The sequence below is a fragment of the Falco rusticolus genome, chromosome 3 (assembly GCF_015220075.1).
Source record: "Falco rusticolus isolate bFalRus1 chromosome 3, bFalRus1.pri, whole genome shotgun sequence".
Classification (NCBI taxonomy): domain Eukaryota; kingdom Metazoa; phylum Chordata; class Aves; order Falconiformes; family Falconidae; genus Falco; species Falco rusticolus.
In genome coordinates this window covers 69031696-69058111 of record NC_051189.1, presented here as the reverse complement: position 1 = coordinate 69058111, position 26416 = coordinate 69031696, and the positions used below count along the sequence as shown (strand labels likewise).

The window sequence follows — 26416 nt, the reverse complement described above, 5'->3', positions numbered from 1 at the left end:
AACTACCGCTTCAGTTCACTGTTAACTGTGTTCAGGAAGCTTGAAGCCTTTTATTATGTGGCAGACCAGGCAATGAAAAAAAGATGTAACCAGCATGACTTCAGCTTGCAATCATCTAGTCAAACGGTAGCAAATCATAAATTAGATTTGTATGAAAAAGAATACATGTCCAGATAATGGCATGATACAACTCCAAATCAAGTTATCCTGTATCTTCTTCTCATTTTCTACATGCATTGCAACATGCTGCTTGTACCATTATAGAAGTCTAGGATAATTTGATAATTGCTGATTTCAGCCAAGTTGTGTCAGCCACCTGCAAAGAATACAGGCCTTCATTTTATTCCTTTCAGGTATACAAAACCATATTTTCCTTGCTTGAGTAGAAAACTGGGAATTCAGAAATGGGGGGGATATTCTTCTATTCCAAATATTAGGTCTCTTCTAGTTTATTTGTTGCTTGATAGACCTATCTTACTTAATGTCACAGAAAGAATTGTCAGCAGGAGATGTGGGTAGAGAGGAGGGGATTTGTTTCAGTAAATGCTTCTTTATGACACTTTCTGAAAGGCAGGCAGGCAGAGCTGGAGGCTGTTGCAAGTGCAAGTTATTGTTCTAATTATGAACTACTTATTTTCTTTTTTTGTAAAATGTATTTAGGTTTGCTCATCAGTATGTGATTGCTTTGTTTGCACATTTGTTTCTCTGGCAATACTGTACTTGGTGGGCTTCTTTGCTGCTGGAAGGGATATCCTTGACATTCCACCCCTCTGTGTCTAATTTTGTTTAGTTAGTTGGGATAATTCAGGGTGTACTGGAGGCAGTTCTGTAAATTGACGTGGAGATGGAAACGAGGTGGAACCCTCTGTTTTTCTGCTCATCAGATTGAGCAGATTGGTTATCTTTTAGTGATTTTTGAAGGCTGAAGATAATAAACTGGTACTCAATTTAATGTAATTGTTTTTCGCATTTTGATGCTTTCAGGCTGTCAAGGGAGCAGCAGGAGTGGCCTGCCCAGCACAAGGGGCAGGCTGGGACCCAGGGTGACAGCAAGGCAGGCAGGGCAGGCACCTGAGGTACCCAAACAAGGGCACCAGGGTGGCACCAGGGACGGCTGTTGGAGCGAGGTGCCTGCCAGGCAAATCTCAGTGACCTGGCAGGTCCCACCTCAGTGACACAAGGCTGGGCACAGACAGTGTCACACAGGCCAGGCCACCTTGGAAGGCTTCTTGCAGATCATTCTATTAACTGAGCTGCTTCCCAGCAGTCTGAGCCTGGGCTACAGCCACCCTGTAGCAGAGCTGACCTTGAACATGGGTATGTAAGCTCCCAGTGTGGGTGGGAAAAGGCTGCAGAGCCTGCTGGTGCACTCAGGACACTGGCAAGGTAACCTTAAGCCATGTTCTTTCCAAACTATTCTTCACAGTTACTAAAGACAGAATTAACTTTTTTCCTGCCTCTTATTATACCATTCTTTCTTGATTTCAGTATTTCAGGCTTTCAGTGGGGAAGACAAATGAGACCCTCGTCAGTAATCTATGAACACAAATCTGGAGGTACACGGGCAATTTTCCTGTACATCCTCCAGCACCTACGGTCTGTGGCACTCCCTTGGCAGGCTGGTTTCTCAGGATAACTAAAGTCCATGCTTCACTACGATGGACTACGTCCTAAATTGAGAACTGAACCAAACTTAAAGGGCTTTATAAATAGATTGCATTATTTACATATTTCAAAAGGATGCTAAATAACTTTGTGGGATAGCACAGACTGTGAATAGGAAAGACTATTTTGCCAAACTATCATGATTTGTGGCTACGGAAATGTTTTTAAAGCATTTACCTGGGAAATAAATGACCTTTTATTTTCAGAGATAAGATTAACACAGCTTTTTTCTGTCTATGGAGCATTTTTACCTTTCGTGAGTTGTCCGCACAGCTTCCTAGGAGGTAGAAAAATGAAAACCTCGCTGAGAAAATCAAGGTAGAGTTGCTTTCTTAAATTAAGAAACACATGGTGGCTTGCACATAGTGCTCCTGCACACACAGGCGCCCACACATGTTTCTTGTCGTGCAAGCACAAATGGAGCATAGTTTAGAACTGCTAATTGTTCAGCCTTTTGCAGGCAGGCACACGTCTGCTGCACCTGAGGAACTGCCAGCTGGAGGCTGCGAATCCAGGTTATTGCACCACCAAGCCCACTGCAGGCATCAGCCAGGTTTGTTGGCTGGGATGAGTGTGGTGCTGACAACTGTGACATGACTTCTGCTGTCTGTGGAGCAATCTCTGCCTGCAAAAGGCAGGCAGGGTATCGCCTGTCTTCTTGGGGTTGCATCTTCAGTCAGGGTAACCAGGAATGTGTGACATTGTGCGCCTTTTGTATACAGGTGCTGCCTTGTGATATGCCTTCTGGTGTAACCTGTTGAATCACTCTCATACTCTCCGTAGATTCTTCTAGAAGTGGTGGGTTTACTCATTCTTATACTTGGTGGGTGGATTGAGAGGAACATACCCAAATTACATTGGGAAAATTGTGTTTATAGAGTTTGTTATCCATTAAAATATTTCAGATCACATGTAGCTCGATCGTACTATCATTTTAGTCTAAGGAACTAGTAGTTCTTTTTGTTGAATGTGTCCTTCGTCACATAAAAAGTAACTTTATACATACTCAAATAGTAACATAAAGTTTTTGAATTCTTTTTCTTTTCCTTCTTATTTTAATAGCAGTAACTCCCACGAACTGGTACAAGGCTTGGTACTGTGCAAGCAGTTTTTTCACTCTTAGAATGCTGCTACTGAAAAGCAGATATTGTGTAAAGTACCATCGATCACTGCCGCGGTTTTATACAGTTTGTCACCATTGTTCTTCATATAGCATTGAGTCACATTTAGAACTATGGTACAGCTCACAAGTGTTCAGCAGCAAAAAGAAAAAGTGTTGGGTTTTTTTCTCTTTAAAAAAACCCTTATTATTTATAATCTAATATCTGTGATTTGCTAGTGTATAGAAAATATGTCTAATGTGGCCTAGTCTAGATGAGAACAGGTTTGTTAATAAACTTAGAAGTGGTTTGTAATGGTGGAGAGTGGGATGGAGTTTCTGTGAAGACCTAGAATAGCTGAGGTTGGATACTAAAATATTAAAGCAGAAATCTAAATGGCTATTCTGACAGATGGTTAGTTCAGATGCAGAAATGGACTTTTGTTGTATGTCTAGATTTACTCTAACAGCTTTGGGATTTCCTAATAATTTCCTGGATTTTTTTCTGACTAAAAGCATACTGTATCTCAGATAAAATCCAACTGAAATTATTTATATATATGTTTGTGTGTGGGTGTATTTTTCATTAAAGGGATGAATTGCATAAATTTTCTTGGTTTTTTTAATAGAGACTGGTATTCCCCCAGTGCCACAGAGTTTGTTGTGCTGCCTGAATGTGTTGCTAGGACCCATTACCTTCTGCTTTTGCCAACTAAGAATCTTAAGTCTACTGCAGGATTCAGATTTTTCCTGAGATATTATTTATTTCTTCTAATAGAGCATTGATTTAAACAAACTGATTCCCTATGAATGTGCTTTAGTGATTCCACCAGGAATTCTGTTTTCATTTGGCAGATTTTTCTGGCTGCATTGATGGCCATGCTAATTGACACTACCATCATTGCCACTTACCGCAGTAGTTAGCACAGTAAATGCTTTTCTCTATGCTGAGCTTGCTTCGGTCTACTGTAATGTGTATATATATAAACAGATCTCTGTACATTCATTGCTATAACCTGTGTTCTGGGGTGAGGAAAGATAGGACTAAGATTCTAAGAAATGTTTCTTCTGAAGGTGAAACAGCCTGAAAAATTGATGGTTGGAAACTTCTAGCACTTACTGGAGGTTGGAGTGGTTTAGTTTTGCAGAGAGGGAACAACACATTTGTGTGAGTTTTCTAACTAATTTTTATCTTTAAAAAACCCCTGCAGATTGACAGCAATTGTCACTTTGCATGAAGAAATCGTATTGATTCAATTTAATTTGTTAAAGGTAATTTTCCTCGTGCATGTTTGTACCTGGAAATTCAGCAAAGGAAAACATATATTCTGAAGACTTTATTTTACATATTGTAGGCAAAAAAAAAATCACATAAGGCAAAAGAAGTAAGACAAATTAAATCAAGTGCTATACTGAAGACCACTGAATGCTTAGCAGGAAGATTGGTCTACAGCAGCCTGTGGCTTTTGCGTTCAACCGTGGTGGTTGAACCCCAGTTCAACTCCAGTTCAGGCTGCCCAGAGAGGTTGTGGAGTTTCCTTCTCTGGAGATATTCAAAACCTGCCTGGATGTGATCCTGTGCAACCTCTTTAGGTGAACCTGCTTTAGCAGGGGATTGGGCTAGGTGATCTCCAGAGGTCCATTCCAACCACAACCGTTTTGTGGTCCGGAGAGTATTGGCCTGAGGAAGAAGAGATTAAAACTTGCCTCCCTATGTACAGAAGGAAGTTTGGTATCAGGGTAAAGTACTACAGTAAGGTGAAAAGTTTGTACCGTTTCTGCAAGCGGAGCTGAGAAAGATGACTTAAAGTATCTACCTTGAAACAAGCAGAAGTGAACATGGGAAGGTGAAAAGGATAGGGAATTTTAATTTTTTTGCTTTCACTTAGTATACAATAAGGACATAAAATTTGCATATAAATAGTATGTTATAAAAGTATGCTGTCCTTATTGATAAACTTTACAGTGTAAAATTCAGTCATGCACTAGTTTTACAAATAATTGTAGCAAAGAACAGTAGGTGAGCTGCACTTAAATATTTAAAAATAGTGAAAGATGACCACCACTGTGCTAAGTTCATCTGTTTTTCCTTTGATCTTCTAGCAGAAAAATGTTGAGTTAGTGATTGCCCATGCTGTGTACTGGAGATTAATCCATGGAAAGAACCTGAAACAAGTCTATGCACTGCACTTTTGTCCAGTTCAGGCATGCTGTGAAACTTGGAGCTTGAGTGCTTTGTATTTTGCAGCCAGAGGGAAGCCACGTTAGCACTGTGCTAAGCTTCAGCTAGTTGTCAGGAACTCTTCTGATTGAACTGCTTATGCCTTGTACCTTAGAGAAGCTGTACAACTTTCAGTTGGCCTCAAGTGCATGGAAACAAAATGACGTTGAATTGATCGTAGAATCATAGAACGCCTTGGGTTGGAAGCGACCTTAAAGACCATCTAGTTCCAACCCCTCTGCCATGGGAAGGGACACCTTCCATGAGACCAGGTTGCTCAAAGCCACACGGGCAGAGTACATTTGCTCTCAATCTAGCAAACATCATGTACACATGTCTTTTAGAAATGGAGAGGTTTCATGCTGCACAGGTGGTACGCATGGCCCAGGCTGCTTTGGAAAACTTGTAATTTTGCCAGCCAGAATAGAAGCGTTTTGGTTTCCTTTCATGCACTACCTGTATAGATGAGCCTGTAACATGAAATGAGGAGAAACCTCTTTGTAATTGAGACACAGAGGAGGCAGCACCGTATGATCTTCGTGTTAGTGCAGCCATTTAAATCCCTCTGGGAAGGGTGAGACATGAGGTATTTCTTCTTTCAGTGCAGAAAGGACAGACTTCCAAACCTGGATCGATCTGTGGCACCACCCAGGTGACAGTTAAGGCTGGGTAAGAGAACTGTGGGCAGATGTTGATCCAGCAGTGCTCCATTAGCAGAGCTCTAGAGGGTTGATGGGGTGCTGCTGGAAAGATGTTTGTGAAATGTGTTGTGAAATGACCTTGAAAGCTCTTAGTTAGGGCAGACGAATGTCAGTAATCCAGAGTAGCAGAAGGATTTGAGAAAGGGCAAAAGCCCATGCAGTATTTATTTTTCCAAGTCGGAACCCTTTGAATTTAGACATTTTGTGTTAACTCCAAGTGTCATAAGATGTACATGGGTTTTAAGCATTTGACAGGGTAAGTTAGGAGAGATGGTGCTTTAGTCTTGTGACTCTTCTAATTGATTTAGAAATGAGTATGTGTGCTCTCCTTGTACTAGCTTCTGACCGCTCTGACTGGTATTGGGCAGGTAGGCTTTACAGCCAGGAGAGGTTTCAGAGGTGAATTGCTGTGCAGAGATGACTGGAACTTGGTCCAGAAGAAGCCTGCTAAAGCCTGCAGCAGTATGGTGAGGGATTGCAATGTCCGTGGAGGTGGAGCTTGTGGAAGTGGGATAGGTGGCACAGCAGAGCGGTTCGGGCAGCAGCTTTGGTCCAGGAGCTTAGTGAAGAGGAGGTGGGAGGAAGGACTGGCAACTGGTGGCAGGGCACAGAGGGAGAGGGTGCTTGACGTGCGAGAGCAGCAAGATGGTGTGACAAATCAGAAGTGCAAATACCGTTCTTTCCCTCAGGGCTGGAAGACTTAAATCCAGATATTTAAGGCTGTGGATTCCGTGGTTCACTGTGGAGTGTATGGTCTTGCCATGTGACTTCTTGTAACATGTTTCTTTATTCCCTGCTAAATGCTGGCCATTGCTTGCAGGATAGACAGACAGGGTGATTTGTATCTGGCTGTAAAGGTCTGAGCTCACCTTTCTTGTTAACCTCTTCATCATCAAAAGAAACACTTATCTCTTTCTTTCTGGTATCTGTCTTCCAAACATCTTATTCTTAGCTCTCTGCCAATATTTTATGTTCTTTCTGTGGAATAATCTCTCTGCTCTAAGACCCTGTGCCAATTCAGTCAGTGCAGACTGCTTTAGTCCTTTGTATTCATTGTTACATTTGCTGGAACTTCCCATTTGGTTCAAGTATTCTTTATTCTGGTTTTAGGACTGCAGTTAAGGCTATTATGAAGAAGATATTGCCTCCTGTAAACCCTATAATAAGTTCTGGAGATAAGGTTTCATCCTAATGTGTCTTTTTTTGCCAGGCTGGCAGACATTTAATTAAATCTCATATCAATTGTTCAGGCATATATTAGACTTTCCTTCTGAAAAATATTTCTTTGGATATCAAATTTCTTCACTGAGGAAATCACTTCACTGAGAAGGCTCTGAAGAGTTTATGGTTGCTGTATGATCCAACCTACCTCTAAAACTCTTGGGTTTTAAATTATATAAATTAGAAAAATACAAAGACCTTGAACTCATTTTTGCTAATTGTTTAAGAAATGGTAGTTTTTTGCATGTGTTACAATATTTTTATACTCTCCATTTGTTCTGTCACGGCAATTCCATGGCTCTGCTCCTAGGTCTGTGCTGACATCCTCCATTATGCAGCTTCCAGACAAAGCTGTTGTGACAAGAAGGCAGAGCATGGTGGCAAAAATTCTGTTTCTTCCCTTCATGGTAGTCAGCAGGATGCATCATCCCTGGGTACTGTGTTCCTTGTGCCAGGGCCTGCAGAGAGTTTGAACTGCAAGACCAGCCAAACGCAGCCTCGGGAGTTTGTTCCTCAGCAGCGTCCTTGTCACAGTTCTCAAGTGTGGTTTCTCAACATGACTTTGGATATGGCATGTGGAATTAGTCCTCTGATTATCTCTCTGGCTTTTGGGTTCATCTTCAGAGTTCAGAGCAATCATTTTGAATGTCACCCTCTAGAATCCCATATTATTATATGAATACATTTAAAAAATCTGTTTAGAGTAAGCATTGTCAGACAGGCAAAGACTAAAATCTGAAATGCTGAACATCCCTCAAGTGACACATCTGCGAAGCGTTTACTGTGTTTTTAAAATCAGCAGTTAGCTGCCAATCTTGTAGGCAGAATTACTTTCTCACTGTCCCTACCAAAGGCAGAGCTGGAGCTGCAGATGACCACTACACACAGTGTCCATATTGGACAGGGATCTTGAACTGGAGCTGAAGCTCATGACCTAGTCCTCCGCTTCCCCAAAGGGCACACAGGTGCTCCAGTCTTCCACCTCATGGATGCAGCTGCTGGTGTGGCTCTTGTCACCGCAGAGTCGTGAGCTTATTCCACTGCTAATGTCTTGGGGTGAGCTGGAGGTGTGTTATAACATGGTCGTTGCTTTGTCCCAGAACCCAGAGGAACTCATGGCTTTTCCCTCCTGGACACAGCTGGAGATGCAGGTCACAACATGGGTCTCTGCACCTGCATAGGGCAGGGAGCTGCTGTCTGTTGGCATGGTGGGCAGAGTGGGTGGGAGGTGGGGGTCACCAGCTGGGCTTCTGCCTCCCACAGGGTATAGCGGTACTTACGTCTTTTTTACAGTAATCCATCAGCTTCTGGGATGTGACAAGCTTCGTGAACAAAACTCTGTGCAGCTGGAAGAAACTCCTGCTCTCTTTTGCTCCTCTGACCTTTCACCACAGATGTAAGGTGCAAATTAATTCTGAAGTGAAGATAGTGTCAGACAGATACAGTGTCTAACATTTGGGTACTTGTTCTGAGTGTAGAAAACTCAGCAGCCTTGAACATCCCCCTACAGCCTCTTCTTGGCTTTTTTGAGTATTTTTTGTCTGTGTTCTATGGAGCCAGATCTTGAATTTTGTTTTACGTGTGCAAGAGTGCAACACAATGGGGAATGGTCTGTACGCTTATCTGTGCCTGGGTATTTCGGGTATTTTTAGAAATGTTAGGAAATATATACTTCATACTCCAAATGTGTCATTTATAGGACTGTAGTGTGTCTTGGAAGTTTCTGGAAAAATTTTTCTTCTAAAAACTATCAAAGTAACTCCCTTTACTGCAAATTCTATAATGATGGTGATTCCCTGACATCAAGTGGTCTTTTTAAAGCTTCAGTTCAGAATACATTAGCAGGGCAAAAGAAAGAAATCCAGAGATATGCAATGTACACCTGAAGGTTGCATGAAAATTTCAAACATACTGAGTACAGCATCCTGCAGGTAATTCACAGCTACCACATACCCAGCTTGCATTGTGTGCTGTGCTCTCTAGGACTGCCACATTCTTGTAATTTGCTTGTAATTTTGGAAATAAAACTTTGATGTTCTGTCTCCAAAACTGCAGATCGTTGCTTTATATTTGGGGGAGTTACAAACATTCATGTTGTCTTTTTTTTGGTCTTCTTTTTTTAACATGAAGAACTCGTATACAGTACTTTAGGCTATATTCAGTACTGTAAAGTGTTTTGTTGGGGTTAGATTTTGGTAGTTGATCTTGGGAAACTTAATACACATGAACAGTATTAGTCTGTGGGACTAAAATGCTGTTCATATAAATAGGGGTTTGTAGCCTCATGCTGTAAGCAGTTTCCCTGTGGTTACAATCAAAGTGTGTTTCTTAAAGTTAGCATATTTGCTTAACTTACTACAGCTGTATTTTACTCTGCAGTTTATACTTCCTAAAAAATAATCTATCACTTGGACACTTTCACCCCGGTCAAGAAAAAACAGCAATGGTGTCAAGTCCAAGCCCTGTTTTGGAGAGGCTACATGGTGGATTTTAACAGAAAATATTTTACAGCTATTTGTGCTGCTTGTGCTCTGAGCAACTTCCTTTGAACCAGCTGGTTCAGTCACTATCCTCACCTCACTCGTTTCACCAACATTTCTTGTTCTGCTGATTTTTAAGGCCCCGTTTCTCTATGGCGTTCTGAAAGTAATCTAACTGTAATATTGTATATTCAGTTTCACTGGCCAGAACAGGTTATTTTTCAGGAAAACATAACTGGAAAATACCAGAGATAGTGGATGTTGTTGTGAAATCTGATGTAAGCATAGTCATTTTGTTGTGCTAATACTTTGGGAGGGGGTGGGATAGTACAGATTTTGCAACCTAATGATTATTTAGCCTCAATGACTGGAGCAGAAAAGAGAAATAATCAAGCAATGCTTGTTTAATACTAGTCAGTTGCACAATTTTTAAAGACATTTTTAAATGCTGGTGGATCAAACAGGTGATTTAAGTATACTTATTTTAAGTATGTGAGATTGCTAGTTACAAACGATTCCCCGGCTCACTTCGCTGTGGGAGGGTCCTTTGTGAGATACTCAAGGTTAAAACAAACCTATATGTTCTAGTAACACAAAGGAACATTTTTATTTGAAACTGGTGGGTGGTTGAAATTCTTCGGTTTAGTTTTTAAAAACTCCCTGCGGGCTGTGTGGAGAATTGCCACATGCTTCTCATAGATTCCAAATTTCTGCCATAGCAAGTCCCACTGGTTTCAACCACAGGCTTTTTTGTTTTCTGTACTCTTCTTTGTAACCCTCAGCAAATGGAGCCAATGCCTGAAGTTCGGGAAAACAAGAGAGAGAGGCTGCAAGCCAGGCCTACACTGCTGCATTCCTCTGCAAGGGCAGGCCACCGTGTGGGCTTCGTTTCAGCTCTTCATTGTAAATCAGTGGCACAGATAACTGAGTGAGCAACTCTATGAAAACACGCAGAGTGCAAGGCAGTTCGTGCAGCTAAGTGGATTGGTTTTAATTACAATGAAAAATTGTTTTCCCACAGGGGATATTTTTAACTTTTTGAACACCCCTTTTTACTTGCATATTTCTTTACTTAAATGTGCTGACAAGCATACAGCACCTTCACACCCCCGTGAGGCAAATAAGAGTGCAAAGCTGTTTTATTTTTGCAGTGGTTTGTGCCATGTATTCCCAATGAGGTGGCTTTCTTTACATGTAGCTGGTCAATGTCGATAGGTAAAGGCAGCAGATGGCCCAGTAGAAGGCAAGACCTCAAAAGTTAGGAGTAAATGGTAACTTTTTACAAAGATGCATCGTGGAATTGCAGAAATACATATATAGCCTGTACTACAAAACCCCGTTAGAACAGGAGAAGAGGAAGAAATTAAGCTCAGCGCAGCAACAAGACAATGTGTAACTTAGGCCCCCCAGCTGGTTTCTTGCACATTGAATGTGGTGTGACTTTCAGAGTAGGCTTAAGAAAAAAAGGCCTGCTGTACCTCTAGTTTTAAGCTTCAGCATCATCTATAACAGGAGAACACATGGAGTTGGTATGCAATTACTGCTACAATTCCTATGGTTTGAAATGCGTTGCTGACTGGCTGGCTTTGATCTCTTCCCTTTGACTTGGCCAGAACGAGCATGGCTGTTTCAGCTGCTGCCACTACTCATTGTGCTGCTTTAATTGAGCATCTGTGTGAAAGGCTAAGTTTCTTCGGTGAGAACTGAGAGGAAAGAGGATACTTAGATAATACAGGGTATGCAATTCTGGGGAAGGTATGACATTGTTTTTCTCTATCAAGTCTAAAACCTGGCTCCCAGAGAGCAGCCCTTCACAGTGGGTAATGGGATATTAATGCATTTCAGACCACAGTAACCACACGTGCTTCCTATTAATATCCAGGCTTTGGGCACAAACTGCAACATTGGGATATTACTGCACAGACTACAAGTGTTTTTCACATCTCTGACATGTGGATGCCAGGAGTTGGGTGTGCCTTGGTGAAAAGCCTGACAGTACAGAAGGGTTTTCCAGCAAGAGGACTCCTGGTGATGGTGTATCAAAAATCTCTGACTCAGCCAGTATTACTGCTTTTTACACTGTGATACTGTAAAACTTAGTTGCCTTCAGTGGGATAATAATGCTGAACGCAAGCTGTAATGATTATACAGTGTATTTTTTGTTTTTATATGTTTCATAGAACCAACCCTCTTAAATCATGATTAGTCAGCAAAACTTAAGAATTATGTGTTGTTTGCTAATTCATGAGATAAGACTTGGGCATGTTTATTAGAATGTCACTATTCCAGCAAGATGTCATGTTCCTGTGTGTTTTCACCTGGTCATTGATTGGTTGTGTCATGGTTTTAGCAGGTAAATTGAAAAAGTCAGTATAGTTACCCTACCAAAAGAGACACCACAGCAACAACTCCCCACAGTGCCAGTACCACATGTTACAGGGATCCATCTTCCAAAGGCTGTTAAGTGACAAGTACAACTTCGTTACCTTTACTACAGAATGATGCTTAAGAGATTCATTTATCACAAAACCAGTGTTTTTGTAACAAGTGATGGTTCACAGTAAATATTAAACGCTTTGTCTGGGACAATAGTCTAGCAGACTTTAGGGGAAGGAAAAAATAATCTGGCTGTTGATTACCTTAACGATCATGCAAAATTAATACTTCTTACTGTTTATCATTCCATAATCCAGCACTAATTTTATAGATTAAATACGTGTGTATTGACTTCTACGTTGCGTTCATCACCTAGCTTTTAAGCATTGGGACCCTGAAATGAAAGAGGCAAATACAGGAAAGCAGATGATATTTGCTGTTAAAGGATGTAATTTACTGGTTGTGTTGCATGTAATTTAATGGTTTGCCTCAGTATAAATATGACCTTGAAACAGTTGCTGCCCATATTGAAAGAATTATTTATTTTAAGAAGATTCTGTGTGACCCGTGCAAACTGGTACTGTTTGTACAAACATTGCATATATTAGGCCCCGTATTTAAAATCTTAAAAGTCCTTTCTTGTCCCTCAAGCAGGGTGTTGATGACTTTGATTATACAGATCAACAGCAACTGTGTGTAGTAGAGAATGTTTCTGGCAGATTACCTCTCTTACACTGGCAACCTTCAGGATAAACTACTTCATGGATAGATTTTCTTTCCAGCTCTGCTTCCTGCTTGAGCTCTGAGAAGTCTTTTCCATGTAGCTGAGGGAGGTCCTGAAAATGGTACATCTCAGGATGACAACAAGACCTAGTGTCTGCTGTGCTGAGGCAACTGAGAAGAAACTGTCAGGTCAGCTTGGAAGGCTTATTTCTGCCGGTGTCAAAAGAACAGCACTAGTGTTACAGACACCTTTGGCAGCCAGCAAGTTTTTAATCGACTGGCCCCTTGGAAACAAGGTTGTTAGTCATTTCAGGAGGGATTTTACTGGGTCTTTTACCTAGTAAAACAGCTACTTGTGAATTGATGCTGAAGTATGTCAAGTGTTTGAGGTTTTTTTTCAGCAGATCTGGAATATATTTTAGGTTAGTATCAGAAATTAAGTGAGAAGAATTGTGTTTGTTTTTTCATACGTAGTAAGTAGTATCTGAAGGAACTGTCGTTCTCCTATGCAATTGTAATTTTTTTCCTACAGCATAGTTTTAGGCTAAAAAGTACAAATTCCTTTTCTACCTGAGTGGATGCAGTATTTATTTCCTTCAAAATATGAGCATAAAAAATACAGACGTAGCGTCACTCCTTTCTTCTGCTAAACCTGCAAAGACAGGCATTTCCATAATAGGATGTGAACTGGCACTTCCCTTCTCTCTACAAAACATTTCTGTGTTTTCGAGCGAGCTCTGCTGCAAGGCCAGGCTCTGCTCCTCAGTGGCTGCTCTTCAGCGGGAGGCTGCCGAGGAGGGCTTGGAGAGATGAGATCTTTCATGGGTCTGAAAGCAACTGTGCCAAGGCTTTGGCATTAGGGAGGGTCTTGCAGTTATAGATCCTGTTTGACCTGTTGTTTTTCAGTCTGGCAGTAGCTCTCAAGGGGCATAACGCTGCCTGCAGAGAACAGCTGAGAACTGATATTCCAACAAGGTATCAGGGATTCAGGGAAAGCAGTAATCGTTAGGCTCCTCTTGTACAATTTTAAGTGGAAGTTTCATTCATCTGGCCACAGCAATGCGGTCTCTAAATGTCAGCTCTAACGATGTGTGGTGCCTTTACCAAGAGCAGCGTGATCCTTTCCAGCAGGATTAGCCAGTGATCTTTACTGAGCCAAGATGTAGTACAGAACTAAACTTGGTCTTTTATTCAGCTTAGTTCAACAGAAGTAAATACAACTCTGTAGTAACAGGTATTCAGGAGTCTATAGTGGGTCGAGTGGGGTTTTCCACTTTTTACTGTATTTTTAGTACTATGGATGATTGTAAGGAAAATTGTGCCATGACAGACCCCTTGTTAACTGCTTCATCAGATCAGTGTAGAAGTGTACTCAGCTCAGTGGAATGGAAACACCCTTACAACCTTTATTCTTGTCTGTAACAGCCTTATATGCTCTGTAAGGTCTAATGTATGCAGTGAGGGAAGAAAGTCAAAGGAGTGCATGTTATGCTTAGCAGATGGCTGCTCATTTTTGTGGCGGCGGTTTGGTCTACAGCTTCGTTAGCCCATAGGAAAAGCTGAGTGTCTTGTGCAGAAAAATACTCTTCCTTCGGTTACTCTGGAGCTATAGAGAAAATTTGCCTTTGGGTGGAATTTTTTCCCTGAAAGTTATAAGCTTTGGCAAGGAGGAAGGAGGGCAGTGGGCTGTAGTGGAAGCAAACTCTTGGCTAACTGCAGTAGAAGTGTTAAACGCATGTGAATCTGTATTATGAGACACACTGGCATTTCTCTCTGCATTCGTTCTGTTAGCAAATGGGAAAAATCTTTGTGTAAAGGCTAAATGCACCGGCAGATTGGTTCTAGTTGTGTTCAGAGCTATGACCAACTGTTTGTTTCACAATTATGCTGCATGCCATCGATTCCAAACAGAAATATTTGTTCAAAATTCATTTCCAACAGTTTGACAAGCATCAGACAAACCCAGTAATTAGATCTGTGAAGTGAAATGTCTGATGGCATATTGCCTTCTAACCATATTAGTGAAGTTAGGCTGAGCACCACTTTTTGTCTGCAATCTCTTAGCATAATGAGGATAAATAAAGATTTGCAGTTCAGATTTAACAATGCAGACATAATTCTTTCCTCCCTCTCTCCAAATACTTCTGTAGTGAAGCCTAATGGCTGTAGACAGTCCATTCTACTGTGAGCTGCGCTGCAGTGCAAGTCCAAGCCAGGAACTGGGTCGTACCTCTCGCTGGTGCTCAAGGGAGGCAGTGGAACCTCCTCAAGCATGTTGATTGGAAACTCCTGTAGTTTTTAAAGCCACTTGGCAAATGACCAGGAGATCCGCAGCCTTGTTTGCTGAACCTTTCTGCGCACCAGTTTACTGGTTTGCACCCATTCTCTCATCCCCTTTTCTCCTTTCCGTCTGATCAGTGGGTGCTCCCGCTGCATGCTGAGCCGTGCAGCACTCCTGGGTGCAGCGGCAGGGCTCTGGCTGGAAGTCAGGGCTGGCCTTGCTGTTTCTGGTTGGATGACCAGCACCAGCCTGCAGGATGAACAGTTTTTGCAGCACTTTGCCTTTGATACTTGACACAGTTGAGCACCAAATAGTTGGATCCTTTTTCCAAGGAAATTCAGTGTTAAATTGGCCTGATTTTTATTTGATCCTGGCTCTTGTAGTAGGTTAGCGTGTAATTACTGCTGCATGTTCTGTCTCCTCATTTACATGTGCATCCAAAGCTCCATTGTCCCATCTACTCCAGAATGTTAGTTTGGGGTGAGGTGTGTGATAGTGCAGCAGAAGTGGAAGTGTGGCTTTGTGACAGTATCCAAAGACAGAGCTGAATTAGGGCTCCCAGCGGTGCCTTATGCTGTACTTCCTGCAAAACAATTCCTTAAAGGTCCTGTTTATGGAGAACTTCACCTCATGAAAAGGAAAGGCAAAATGTTGGGCAACAGTAGAGTTGGAACCCAGATATCCTCAACTGCAGCTTATATGTAAGTAATGATGGATGTGCTTTTTCTGACCTTTTCATTCTTTCAAATGTCCCGATATTGCCACAAATGTTACTAAAAGCCACATGTTGCAGAATAGTGGTTTTCAGCCTCTTAGATAATGCAGGGCAAACTGTTCCTGATACACTGCACATACACCTTGCTACTACAGCTTACTGAAGATCTTGAAATCTTAGGTGTTACAAAGCTGCGTAATTTTTAGGCGTGTCCTTTTGTTGTTCAAGTGACTAAACCCAGGTAAATCAGTACAAAATTCCAGATGTTTTACTTAATATTACCAGCATTTCCAGTAAACATACTGAAATACAGTTGACTCAGAATTGAGAACTTTACTGTATGATATCTAACTATCCAGTTGTCATCTTATAGAAGAGAAAGGACAAAAAAAATAGAAAAGGACAAATACAAGTTGTATTTCAAATACTGAAGAGCACTGCTTTATGAAGATGCATGACTTAATCTAAAATGAAAAGTTGACTCAAAAGGTCCCTAAAGTTAAGCGAAATAATTTTCATCTTTATACCCTAAGGCAGCCAAGAAAAAGGAAATCAGTGATTCGTCACAGCTGTCTTAGTTATGATAAAACATATTAAATATTTGGTGTTATAAATTTGATTAGTGTACTTTATGGTGTTTGTAACAAGTAAGTAACATTTAATTCTTAAGATTTTGTACAAATATTTAAGCTGCTCTTATGTACTATTACAATCATATTTTGCAGTACGCTGTGACTCTGTTGAACTGAGCCTCTCTTGAGAAGCCACGGAAGGGAAACATGCTTCAGCTTTTATCAGCTTCATTTTCCTCATTTATTTTACAGCATTTGTAGAGGGAGCAGCAGTAAGAATGTGAGAGGAATTACAAGTATCTGCAAGAAAGCAAGACTGGGAAGGAGTGGGAGGAGATGAAAAACTTGTAGTCCTTTTTTTAATTTTATTTTAACACATTAAAACTCTTGAACAACCTCTTTCCAGGTTGTCCTTTGCATGGAAGATGACTACAGGCTTTATATACAAGGAGGGGCTACCACAGTGACCAGTGAGAAATGGGCGGGTTGGGTTTAATATTGTTTCATTAACGACTGTTAAGAATTTTTAGTCCACCTATATTCCTTCATTTTGGGAGCCACTGTGTATAGAGGGAACAAATGGCTTGTTCACTCTGACCAACATGCACAGGGAAAATCGTGCCAGCAGCAGGCTCCGGAGCTGCACAGGGCGAGGGGAAGTGGAAAGGTGGCGTTGCCTTTGGCAGTGGCCCTCAGCCACGCCTGCAGTGCCAAATCCCTGCATGGCATCTGGCTCCCTCCTGCTGCTTTTGGGTTAATGTGAGGATGTGCTTTTCTCATGGTCTCACTTGCACAGCTTTCAGTGACTTTACTCACTTAAATATGAATAGACAATGCTTTAATAGCCTTCTGCTAATGCCTATGGCAATGCGTTCTGCTGTACTGACTCTTCAACACATTTTAGAAGGGTTTAAAAAAAATAATGCCTGAAGACCTCTTCCTCCCTGGGCAGCTTTTTTTTAAATTAATTAACGACAGCGCTTCATCTTGCAGGGAGAAACAACAACAAAAAAAAGCATATTGGTATCATATGGACAGCATTTATAATGGTTTTTAATAGAAGTTGTCTAAATACTTCTTTTTTAAATGAACAAATAAGCATATGTTTACACGCGCCATTAATTCTGGATATCCTTAAGACATTATTTAAAGTGATCTGTCTCGCTAGATGCACTTGAAGACTTTGAGTAGTTAGCTCAAATATTAACATCTCTCTGTTACATATTTTTAAGTATTAGAGAAGACTAGAGCATGCAGAAAATCCAGAGGAAAACTGAGATGTGTGCTTTCATTACTGAAATAAATCATACAGAAAGATTTCTACTTTATAGCTCACTGCGTGTGCATTGGGAGAAGCTACTTTTGTGGCACAAATACCCTTCTTTGCTGCTCACCAATACCCGTATTCACTGACACAAAGAACAACTGTTGTAAAAAATATTAGTATGCAGATGCTCTGGTGTTTTGTTAATGCATTTAATTATATACAATAGCTCTTTTGTTTGTTTTTCTTTTTCTGTCCTTGAATGGATTTGTATTATGGTATAGAATCTAGGTTTAGAGTTGCTGTTTAAAATCTTTTGCAGTATTAGAATGCTCATATATATCCATCTTAGTTTCTCTTTTGTTTGATTAAGAAAATAATTTTGGGACTTGAATAGTTTTTGATAAGTTTGAAACTATCTTTTCAGGAAAACCCCAATCCTGAAGCTGCCAAGAAGTATTTTCCTTTTCCATGCTGATGAGGTCTTCAGTGACCATTACCATAGGTTAAATCATTGCATTCCCAAGAAATACTTTCAGATGTCTTAACTGAAGAAAATTTTCTTGAAGTTCCTCAACATTTTCTAGGTAGTTTATACAGAAGAAAGAAAAAAAGTTACACAGCAAAACTGCACATTACATTATTCTATGAAAAACTGTAGCAGACTGACTGATTACAACAAATTGTAACCTAATTACCAGTATATATTTGCTGAGGCCATCATTGCTGTCTTGTGTCATTATCCATAAAATTATTTCAGATTTATTCTCAGCCTGAAAAAAGGTTTCTTTAGTGCCCTGTGGGTGGGCGAAATCATAAAATGACTACGTCAAGTCGAAAATTGCTCTGGTGAATCAGCAAAATACTTGAACCCAGAGTACTTTGAAAACGTAGGTCTTTGCCAGATCCTATCCCTCCCACGGCAACAAGGACCAAATCGAATGGGGATGTAATGAGGTAACTAGAGGACCCTAAAGGTAACATCTGACTAAGTGCTACTTGTGAAATTTTTGAGCCCAGTTAACTGCAAAAGACATTTCTGACAGAGAGTGAGTGTGTGGGAGGTGTCTGCTCTGAAGGTTGCTTCTCAGGCAATGACCTAGTAATATTCTTTTGGTATTTTGTGGAGATAAGACATATTCCTCAGTGGGCGCAGTTTCCATTAGAACAGTACGAGTAATAGTATAGACTAATAAAACCCTCCATAAATCTTTTTGTCACTGATAGAAGGAGCTACTACAGGTTCGGTGTTAAAGTGTGCTGCAGCTGATTCTTTTCAGGTATTTTACTGTGGGCTTCAGAACACAACTGTGGAGAAAGCAGCAGACATCTCACACCATAGAGGTCTGTCTCTGCACCTTTCTTGCCTAAAAGCTCATCGGTTTCTGATAATTGTTTTTGTCAAGATCTCACAAGCACTAAATGCAAATCAGACAGTTTTGCTATAGGCCTTCAGCATCAGTGCTAGGACGTCGTGTGCCGAGTTTCAGGACCGTATATGGAGAAAAACTGTCATGGGAGGCCAAGCAGAAATTGCAGTTTAGTGTTCTTTGCCTTTTTTAAAGTGAATACAATTTAAACAGTGAAAAAAGCCTCCCCTCGTTTAACTTCAATATCAATCAATCAAGTGTGAGTAAGGGATTCCAGATGGGGACTAAACCTTCAGGTACAAAAGCTCTGACATTATGGAGAGGGAGCCTGCACTTCAGAAGGCACAGTCCTGCAGTGTCGCTGTAGTTATTTATTGGGTGGTTTTTCCTGTTTTGGAGAAAAATGGCACCATTTTAGAGTTGTAGTCCTCAAGGGAAAGTACGGGAATTCTGACTGTTCACTGAAAGCCTCCTCATCAGTGAGACTCCCATGCAAATAAAGTTAGATCAATAGGTTGTTCGAAGCACAACTGAAACTATTTAGAAATGTGCTCAATGAAAAAACCACCTAGAACTACTGCAAATTTTGTGTGAGAACATCATCCTGGTTTCAGTTCCAAGATAGCTTAATGTTCTTAAAGGCTGGTAGAGAACATAGTTTCATTACAACTGCACATATTACGGGTTTTGTATGAAATGAGCATCTCAAGGCAAGGGAATGAAAGCAGCATTGTTCCAGGGCTGTTTTTCACAGGCCTGTATTCATATCTCATCCTTGTTGTTTGCAGGAGAGGCAGATGTGAACCAGAACAATGGGACCTCCACGAAGAGCCCAGCGGTGACAGACTCCAAAGGCACAGCAGACCCGAAGAATGCCTGGCCTGAGGCCAACCCAGCTGACACAACTGGCCGCCCCCACTTGATCCGCCTCTTTTCCCGAGATGCCCCAGGAAGAGAGGACAACACCTTCAAAGATCGGCCCTCAGAGTCAGACGAGCTACAGACCATCCAAGAGGACAGTGCAGCAGCTTCAGAGAATTCGGATTTGATGGCTTCACAAAAACGCTCCTCTTTCCGGCACGGATCAAAAATGGCATCTGCAAGCACTACAGACCATGCTAGACACGGATCGCCAAGGCACAGAGACTCGGGTCTACTTGACTCGCTGGGCAGATTCTTTGGAGGTGAAAGACATGTTCCCCGGCGGGGCTCGGGCAAGGTGAGCTCTGAGGAGTAGAGAACTGCACAGCTACAGCAAAATAAAGTACAATTAAAAAGGAAGGGGGGGGGGGACACGACTAAAACTGCTACAATGCAAGAGTTGACTTAGCCAGCAAGATAGTACTTGCAGATGTGTAACTTAATGTTTGGCTTTAAACTGAAAACAACAACAAAAAAACCAAGTGGAGCTATTCTGGGTAGTAACAAGGAGTATTAGAAATCCAGGTGGCTTTAGAAATGTTACTGAGAGAAATTTTTATGAACATTTAATATGGTACATTGTATGCATTTGTATGCTGTGCCATTTAGAGAAACTTCAGTCTGCTTTTGTGTGTTCTTAAATATCTGCAAAATGGAGCTGGATGACAGCACTAAATGCAAGACAATCTCCATGTAGTTTGGGGGATGGACAGACTTGGAAATAGATGTTAGGGGTGAAAAAAACCCCACAACTGTGGCCAGATTCTCAGCCTGCTGGCGCAAGAGCATGTTTTAAGGTGGGCAATAGCATTGCTGAGGAGATGGCTTGACAGATAGCTTCTGAACTCCAGGTGTACAAAACAGTCCAGCTGCTTTTACTCTGGCAAGAAGCGAGGATTTATATTCCGAGCATTTCATGTTAGAAATTGTGTAACAAGCCATTTATTCATTATGAATTGAAAACAAGGTATTGACGAAAGACTATTACTTGAATTCTTTCCTTTTCCAGGATTAACCTGCCGCCTCTGACGGCATGTTAGTTCAGTGCTGTGAGTGGCAAAGTTTGAGATATTTTTACTGTCCCCTTTGCCATGTAACGATAAGTGGAATCTTGTGTTTGTGTGTTCGCACACTACATAAGCATTTGAACGGAACTACCCTAGGGGCTGTAAAACCTTTGTTTTTGCTGAATATGTTGTCTGATCCAGTTGCTCAAGTTGTGCGTTGCAAAAAAAAAAAAAAAAAAAAATGGTCATAGTTGCTGACTAGGCCCAAATTTTTCACTAACCTTTGACAACCTTTGCCGTCTGTTCAGTAGCTCTAGCTTTGACAACCTTTGCTGTCTGTGCAGTAGCTCTAGCTTGTGATACCTGCCAGGATGGGTCATCAGGTACAGCTTTCCCAAATCGGCTGTCTCATAGTGTTGCACTCTGTGTGGTTTAACAATGATTTATCATCTATATGACAGCTGCAGAGCTGTGAAGTACACTGACAGCCTGTACCTGGAAGCACAGTGTATAATAGGCCTTCCCTAAAGAGTTGTAATATATAGACCAGTGGGTGAAAAATACTCTAGAAACTAAAAGCAGAAGCCAGTACTATGCAAGCTGTGTATTTTGGTCTTTTTGTTTCTCACATTTACAAACTGGGGCCTGTAATGCTTATGACAAAGATTTAGCAATTATGCAGTTGTTTTTGTAAGTAATGTTCATACGTGCAACAAACAGTTGCTGTGAGAATGAAGAAAACCACTTTTCTGCAAATACCACAGACTGTTCCCAGCACTGCTATTTTCTGGAATCTGGTTGGCCAGCTCAACTCTTGCTGTTTTATTCATATACTATGTTACTCAATGAAAAATGGTATATGAAATGCTCTTTATACACCAAGGAAACAATACCAAAAACTTAAGATTCTGCATACAGAATATAGAGAGGTATGTAAATTCTTGCTTAGCAATAAAATAAACCAACCAACTCATTTTTTAGTAGAGATGACTTAAAAAATGACTGCAAGTTGTACAGATTCTGTATTTCATCCTTTGGCATGAACACAATCGCTATGATTCGAAGATCTCTATGTAATTATGTATGCGAAGACAGGATATCATCTGTCTTACCTCTGCTGTTCAGTAAACTTATTTCGAAGCACTTAAATGTCTGCAAAACAGTACAGAATTATGGACAATACTAACTTTTTTTTTTAACCTAGCACAAGTAGTATTTTTAAGAACAGCTAGATACAATGCTACAGAGTCTTGACTTGCAGATCTCAGCTGGAAGCACAGAGAAGTTTCTATTACCTTGGCAAAACTCAGTCATATCGGCCCTAGAAGTCCTAAAGCATCTCTAGCACTATTTCACACAATGATAATACTGATGCATGAAAAATGTCCTAGGAAGCTCTCTTGTAGGAGGGCTTCAGTGCAGAAAATATTGAACAAGTGGCACAGACAGTTATTTCAACTATTATTTATTTAACCTTTGAATCAATGCCTTCAGGTTTCCTGTATCAAGGAAGGCTTGTGGTGTCATTTATTTATACATGTGTATACAGAGGAAGTGTAGATGGCTAATAGTCTTATTTGTGCTTAAACCCTAAACACCTGTCACTTGCTGAATTTTGTAGAGCGTCAAGAGTACTGATAATGAAGGTGTTAATGGGTGAGCTGAAATAAAGTCCCTTTGCAGTTTTCCAGACTCCACTAAGTAAACAAGTCTTAGCTAAATGAGATACCATGAAAAGCACCTTAAACGATGAAATTCATAAGGCTTGAAATTGAAAAGTTCCTAGAGCTGCAGTTTTCATTAGCTTGCACTTGTTTCTGATCATTTTTTGAAGCATTTCAAAGCAATTCTGCAGCTGCCTCTCTTGCAATCTTCCTTTTTCAGCCAGCCTGTGCCCCAGTGGGAGCGTCCATCTCATCTACCCACACCAGCAAGCACTGGAATGCAAGGACAACACTTGCTCTTTGTACAGATTTAGGGCTGACATTCAAGCAAAACACATTATAAATTCTTTGTGGAGGCATTTTCATCTTGCATCCATAGCTGAAAAGTACATTAATGAATAATACTCACTGTTGTGCAGGGAAAGGTAGGGTAGGAACAAAGCAGGGACTGTTTCATCGCCTCCTTTTCTCCTGTGGAGCAGGTTCTTCCTTACCCTGGAATTCTAAAGTTACATTAAAAGTGTATGGGAGTCCCACGGGAGTAAATAAAAATAGAAATACTGGCATATACAGAAATACTCCTCCTCCTCTAAGAGGGCAGCAAATGCATTTGCCATTGTTCCCCCAACCCCTGCCCCATCAAGATTTGAGATAACTGAAACTCAAATGAAAGACAGCTTGAATTTTGTACCTTTAAGGATTTTTTTAAGGTAGAATATTCCAAACAAAGCTAGTGTTGTGCACAGCATAAACTTTACGGTATTAAGAATTTAAAAGGGTGACAGAAACTGCACTGCAGACATTTTAAAAAGCATGCAAGAGTGTAGTGTAACTATAAATTATTCCCTTTCTAATCTTACATTTATCTAAACATTTGTAAAGCATGTAAGAAAGTTTGTTAAAACGATCGAGTCTTTCTTATGCCTCCTAGATATTAATCTGTATTCAATTTCAAAATGTACCGAGTGCTGTTTTGTTTCTTTTATGCAGTTGTTTATGCTTTTGTAATTCTTTTGGTTATATTTTTTTTTTCTACTAAAGTTTGCACTGTGAAACAAAAACTTTCCAGTCCTGGTTTAACATCATGCATTAACGTACTAAACTTTAAACTACATTTGTGACACACATGCAACAAATCAAAACATTGTGAGTGACAGTAAATAGGCTGAGGCCAGACTTGGTGAAAGAAAGTTTTTCTTTTACATTTTGCTTCAGTTTTGTATGCAGTCTTCTCATGTTCTCCTGTTGCCTGTATGAAGCCTTGCTCCTGTATTTCTTTCCCAATATATAAGTGTTTGGGTACAAGAAATATGGAAGGTGGACACAGGGCTTCTCCTTCCTACAGACAGGTACAAGGTGTGAGCAGTACTGGGCTGAAGTTCTTCTCAAGTTGAGCAGAACCATGGTTTAGGATCAGCATTTCTGAAAAAAAGCAGTTCTAAACTCACCCCAGAGTTAAGCAGTTCTGTAACGGGGACCAACAAAAAGGGTTGTGATAAACATGCACAGGCAATGCATTTAGGGACCACGGTTTTAAATAACAACATAGTCAGATAACATTAATCAGAATATCCAGGCATCTTTTTTCTTTTTGCACTTGAACTCTATTCACGTTTCTTGTGCAAGCTTTAATGTATACTACAGCACCGTGGAGACTTTGAAAAGTAGTTAAATCAATGGTAGTCTTGACTAGTATACGATGTGATTTAAGTAAATACTTACTGTGATTTTTATTTCCAAGTCTTAGTTTTCAGGGAGTGGTATTGCTCGTGATAAATTGTTTTATAAAACCTGCTGTCCAAGCAATATGCTTGTAAAATTTTTTTTATATGGTTTATGGTGATTGTAACAATAATTTTGTTTTAATCTTTTGCTTTATATGTGCTTTATGTATTCATTAAACTGTTTACATCACAAAACCGGTGTACTAATGCTTTAATTTGTTTTCAGTACTTTAATCCATTAACAGAAGTTGCAACAAACTACTTGGTAGTACATGATGGGGTTTCAGATCATTAAAGGAGGCTGTATGTCCTTCTGCAAAGTTCAGTTAGAACAGTTTACTGGACAGAAATCAATAAAGCTTGCCTTCTGTAAGGGAATGACTAGGTTTTCAATAATGAAGCCACTGCATCTGGTGTTCTTGCTTTATGATAATGGAAACTGGACCTAGCCCCAATCGTTCATAGCAGGTAGTAATGAACGACCTAAAAATTAATTTGTGTATCAACTGCCAGTTTGATTAAAGCTCATTTCATTTGTATGGTAGGCCTCTGAGCGCTTTAGATTTGACTGTATTAAAAAACAGTAAATTGTGCAAAACAAGCAAGTATCAACAGGTGAGTACCACATAGCACATCCCAAGTAGAGGGCTTAGGAGCCAACATTATACAGGACTGATTTTAATATGTTCATTTCACACACGTATGACCATATACGTGTTATACATCCTTAATAATTGACATAGTATTAGTTCCATTGCATTATCTCTTGCATTTTCAAGGAAATTACTCCTTGAAGCAATTATTACAAACTATAAGAGGAAGGAATTCGGAACTCAGACTGGGGTAAACGCTCTGTAAGTGACGCTTAGAAGAGCAAGTTAACATCACTGTGTTAGTGATGCTTTGTGCTCAGCCCAGCAGCAGCGGCACGGCAGGAGGGCTTGTTCAGAAATGGGATGAAATAGTTGGGGGTCACGGATTTGTATTGGAAGTTGAAGAATCATGACCGGGTAGACAGGAAAAACCTATGTGCCCCACTGCTTTTGCTGTCTTATATGGTGTCTTTTTGCCGCTGAAGTTGAGAAATTTATTTAGTAACATGTTTAGGCTAAAATACTAATTAATCAACTGAAGCATTTTAAAGATCACTTTTTCTAATCGGTCTATAGCAAAGAAGATTTCCCCTTTTCATTAAACTTCTAGAAGTATCTTCCTGTTCAGTCTTTGCTACACTATTTCTAGATTCTTCTATCCACCAGTATACTGGTGGATATATATATATATAATATGGATATATAATAATAATCTGTTTAAGAAAGACCTAAGAGCGCGCTCTGAGGAGGAGCTCCAAGGATTCTCCGGAGCGCTTGGTGAAGTTGCAGGCTCGCCCATAGGCTTTGCCTGTGCCTCGGCACAGGGGCAGCACAGAGCCACGGCCACGGGAGAGGCAGCGGCAGCAGCTCTGGGGTCTTTTGGAGGGAGCCGACCTTGGCTGTTCGGCAGCAATTCCTCCGTTTTTCAACTGCCCAGTACCACAGCCCAGCTGAGAATAAGGTCTGGATTTAATTTTACTATGCTGCACCCCAGGGGGGTGTTTGTTTAAACAAGTGGGAGGGGCAGGCAGGAACCCCCAAACTCACGTAACGGTCAAATGGATGTATTAAAAATTTAGCATGAGGATTTTCTCTACCTAACATCAGATTTTTCTCATTGTATTTATACAAACCAAACTTAACAATAAGGAATAGCTTTCTATTAAAATCTGTTAAGGGGGGGTGGTGGTGTTTCCCATCACATAAATTAGCTCCTTGCAAATGAACTGCATTATCCTTAGCACTTTCCATCCTAAAATGCCACAATTAATGACTTTCATCTTCAGCCGTTCTGAGACTGCCCAATGGTAAATGCTGCCCAATGGAAAATTGAGGCAAAAGTTAATAGATTTTTTCCTGACCTTGTCTTGTACCCTCCATCACATACCATTAGCGACAACTGCTGGATTGCATCTTATGTACTGACGCAAAATACCTCACACCTTGCTGAAATGGCCTCCAGTTAGACTAGGCAGGTTCCGTTACTCATTTCACTCTGAATAGTTACTTGGGTTTATTTCTGAGCTACACAAGAAATCCCCCGCTGCCATTTTCAGGTGCTTTTACTGAATTTCTTACAAAGCAATTTCAAAAAATGTTTAAAAAATGTTTATAAAATGTACTGAGTTACTGCTGCAGACCCACTATGAGCCTTAGCTATGGTTCACCTTTTGCTTATCACGGATCTACTTTTTCACATCTGATGTACCATACAATTCACATGCCTTGGCAACTGTACAAGCCCAGGCTTTGGGTGGTCCATCTGCTCCCATGTTATACTGACTACGTTACTAGAAATTTTACCTCCGAGGGATAGTAT

The 26416-nt window shown here is 40.6% G+C and overlaps 1 protein-coding gene and 1 long non-coding RNA gene across 4 annotated transcripts in view; one reads left to right on the top strand and one right to left on the bottom strand.

Moving 5' to 3' along the window:
- The window catches only part of LOC119144420 (myelin basic protein), a 120147-nt gene that overhangs the window by 80276 nt on the left and 13455 nt on the right, over positions 1 to 26416 (top strand). For all 3 annotated transcript variants that reach the window (XM_037379806.1, XM_037379807.1, XM_037379805.1), the window contains exon 4: positions 19477 to 19907. In XM_037379806.1, the coding sequence (XP_037235703.1) occupies positions 19477 to 19907 (431 nt within the window). The remainder of the gene's footprint in view (positions 1 to 19476; positions 19908 to 26416) is intronic.
- Positions 20812 to 24202, bottom strand: LOC119144421. The gene is made up of 2 exons (XR_005103124.1): positions 20944 to 24202; positions 20812 to 20907 (listed from the first exon to the last, which is right to left on the bottom strand). It is a non-coding gene; the product is annotated as an uncharacterized LOC119144421 (long non-coding RNA).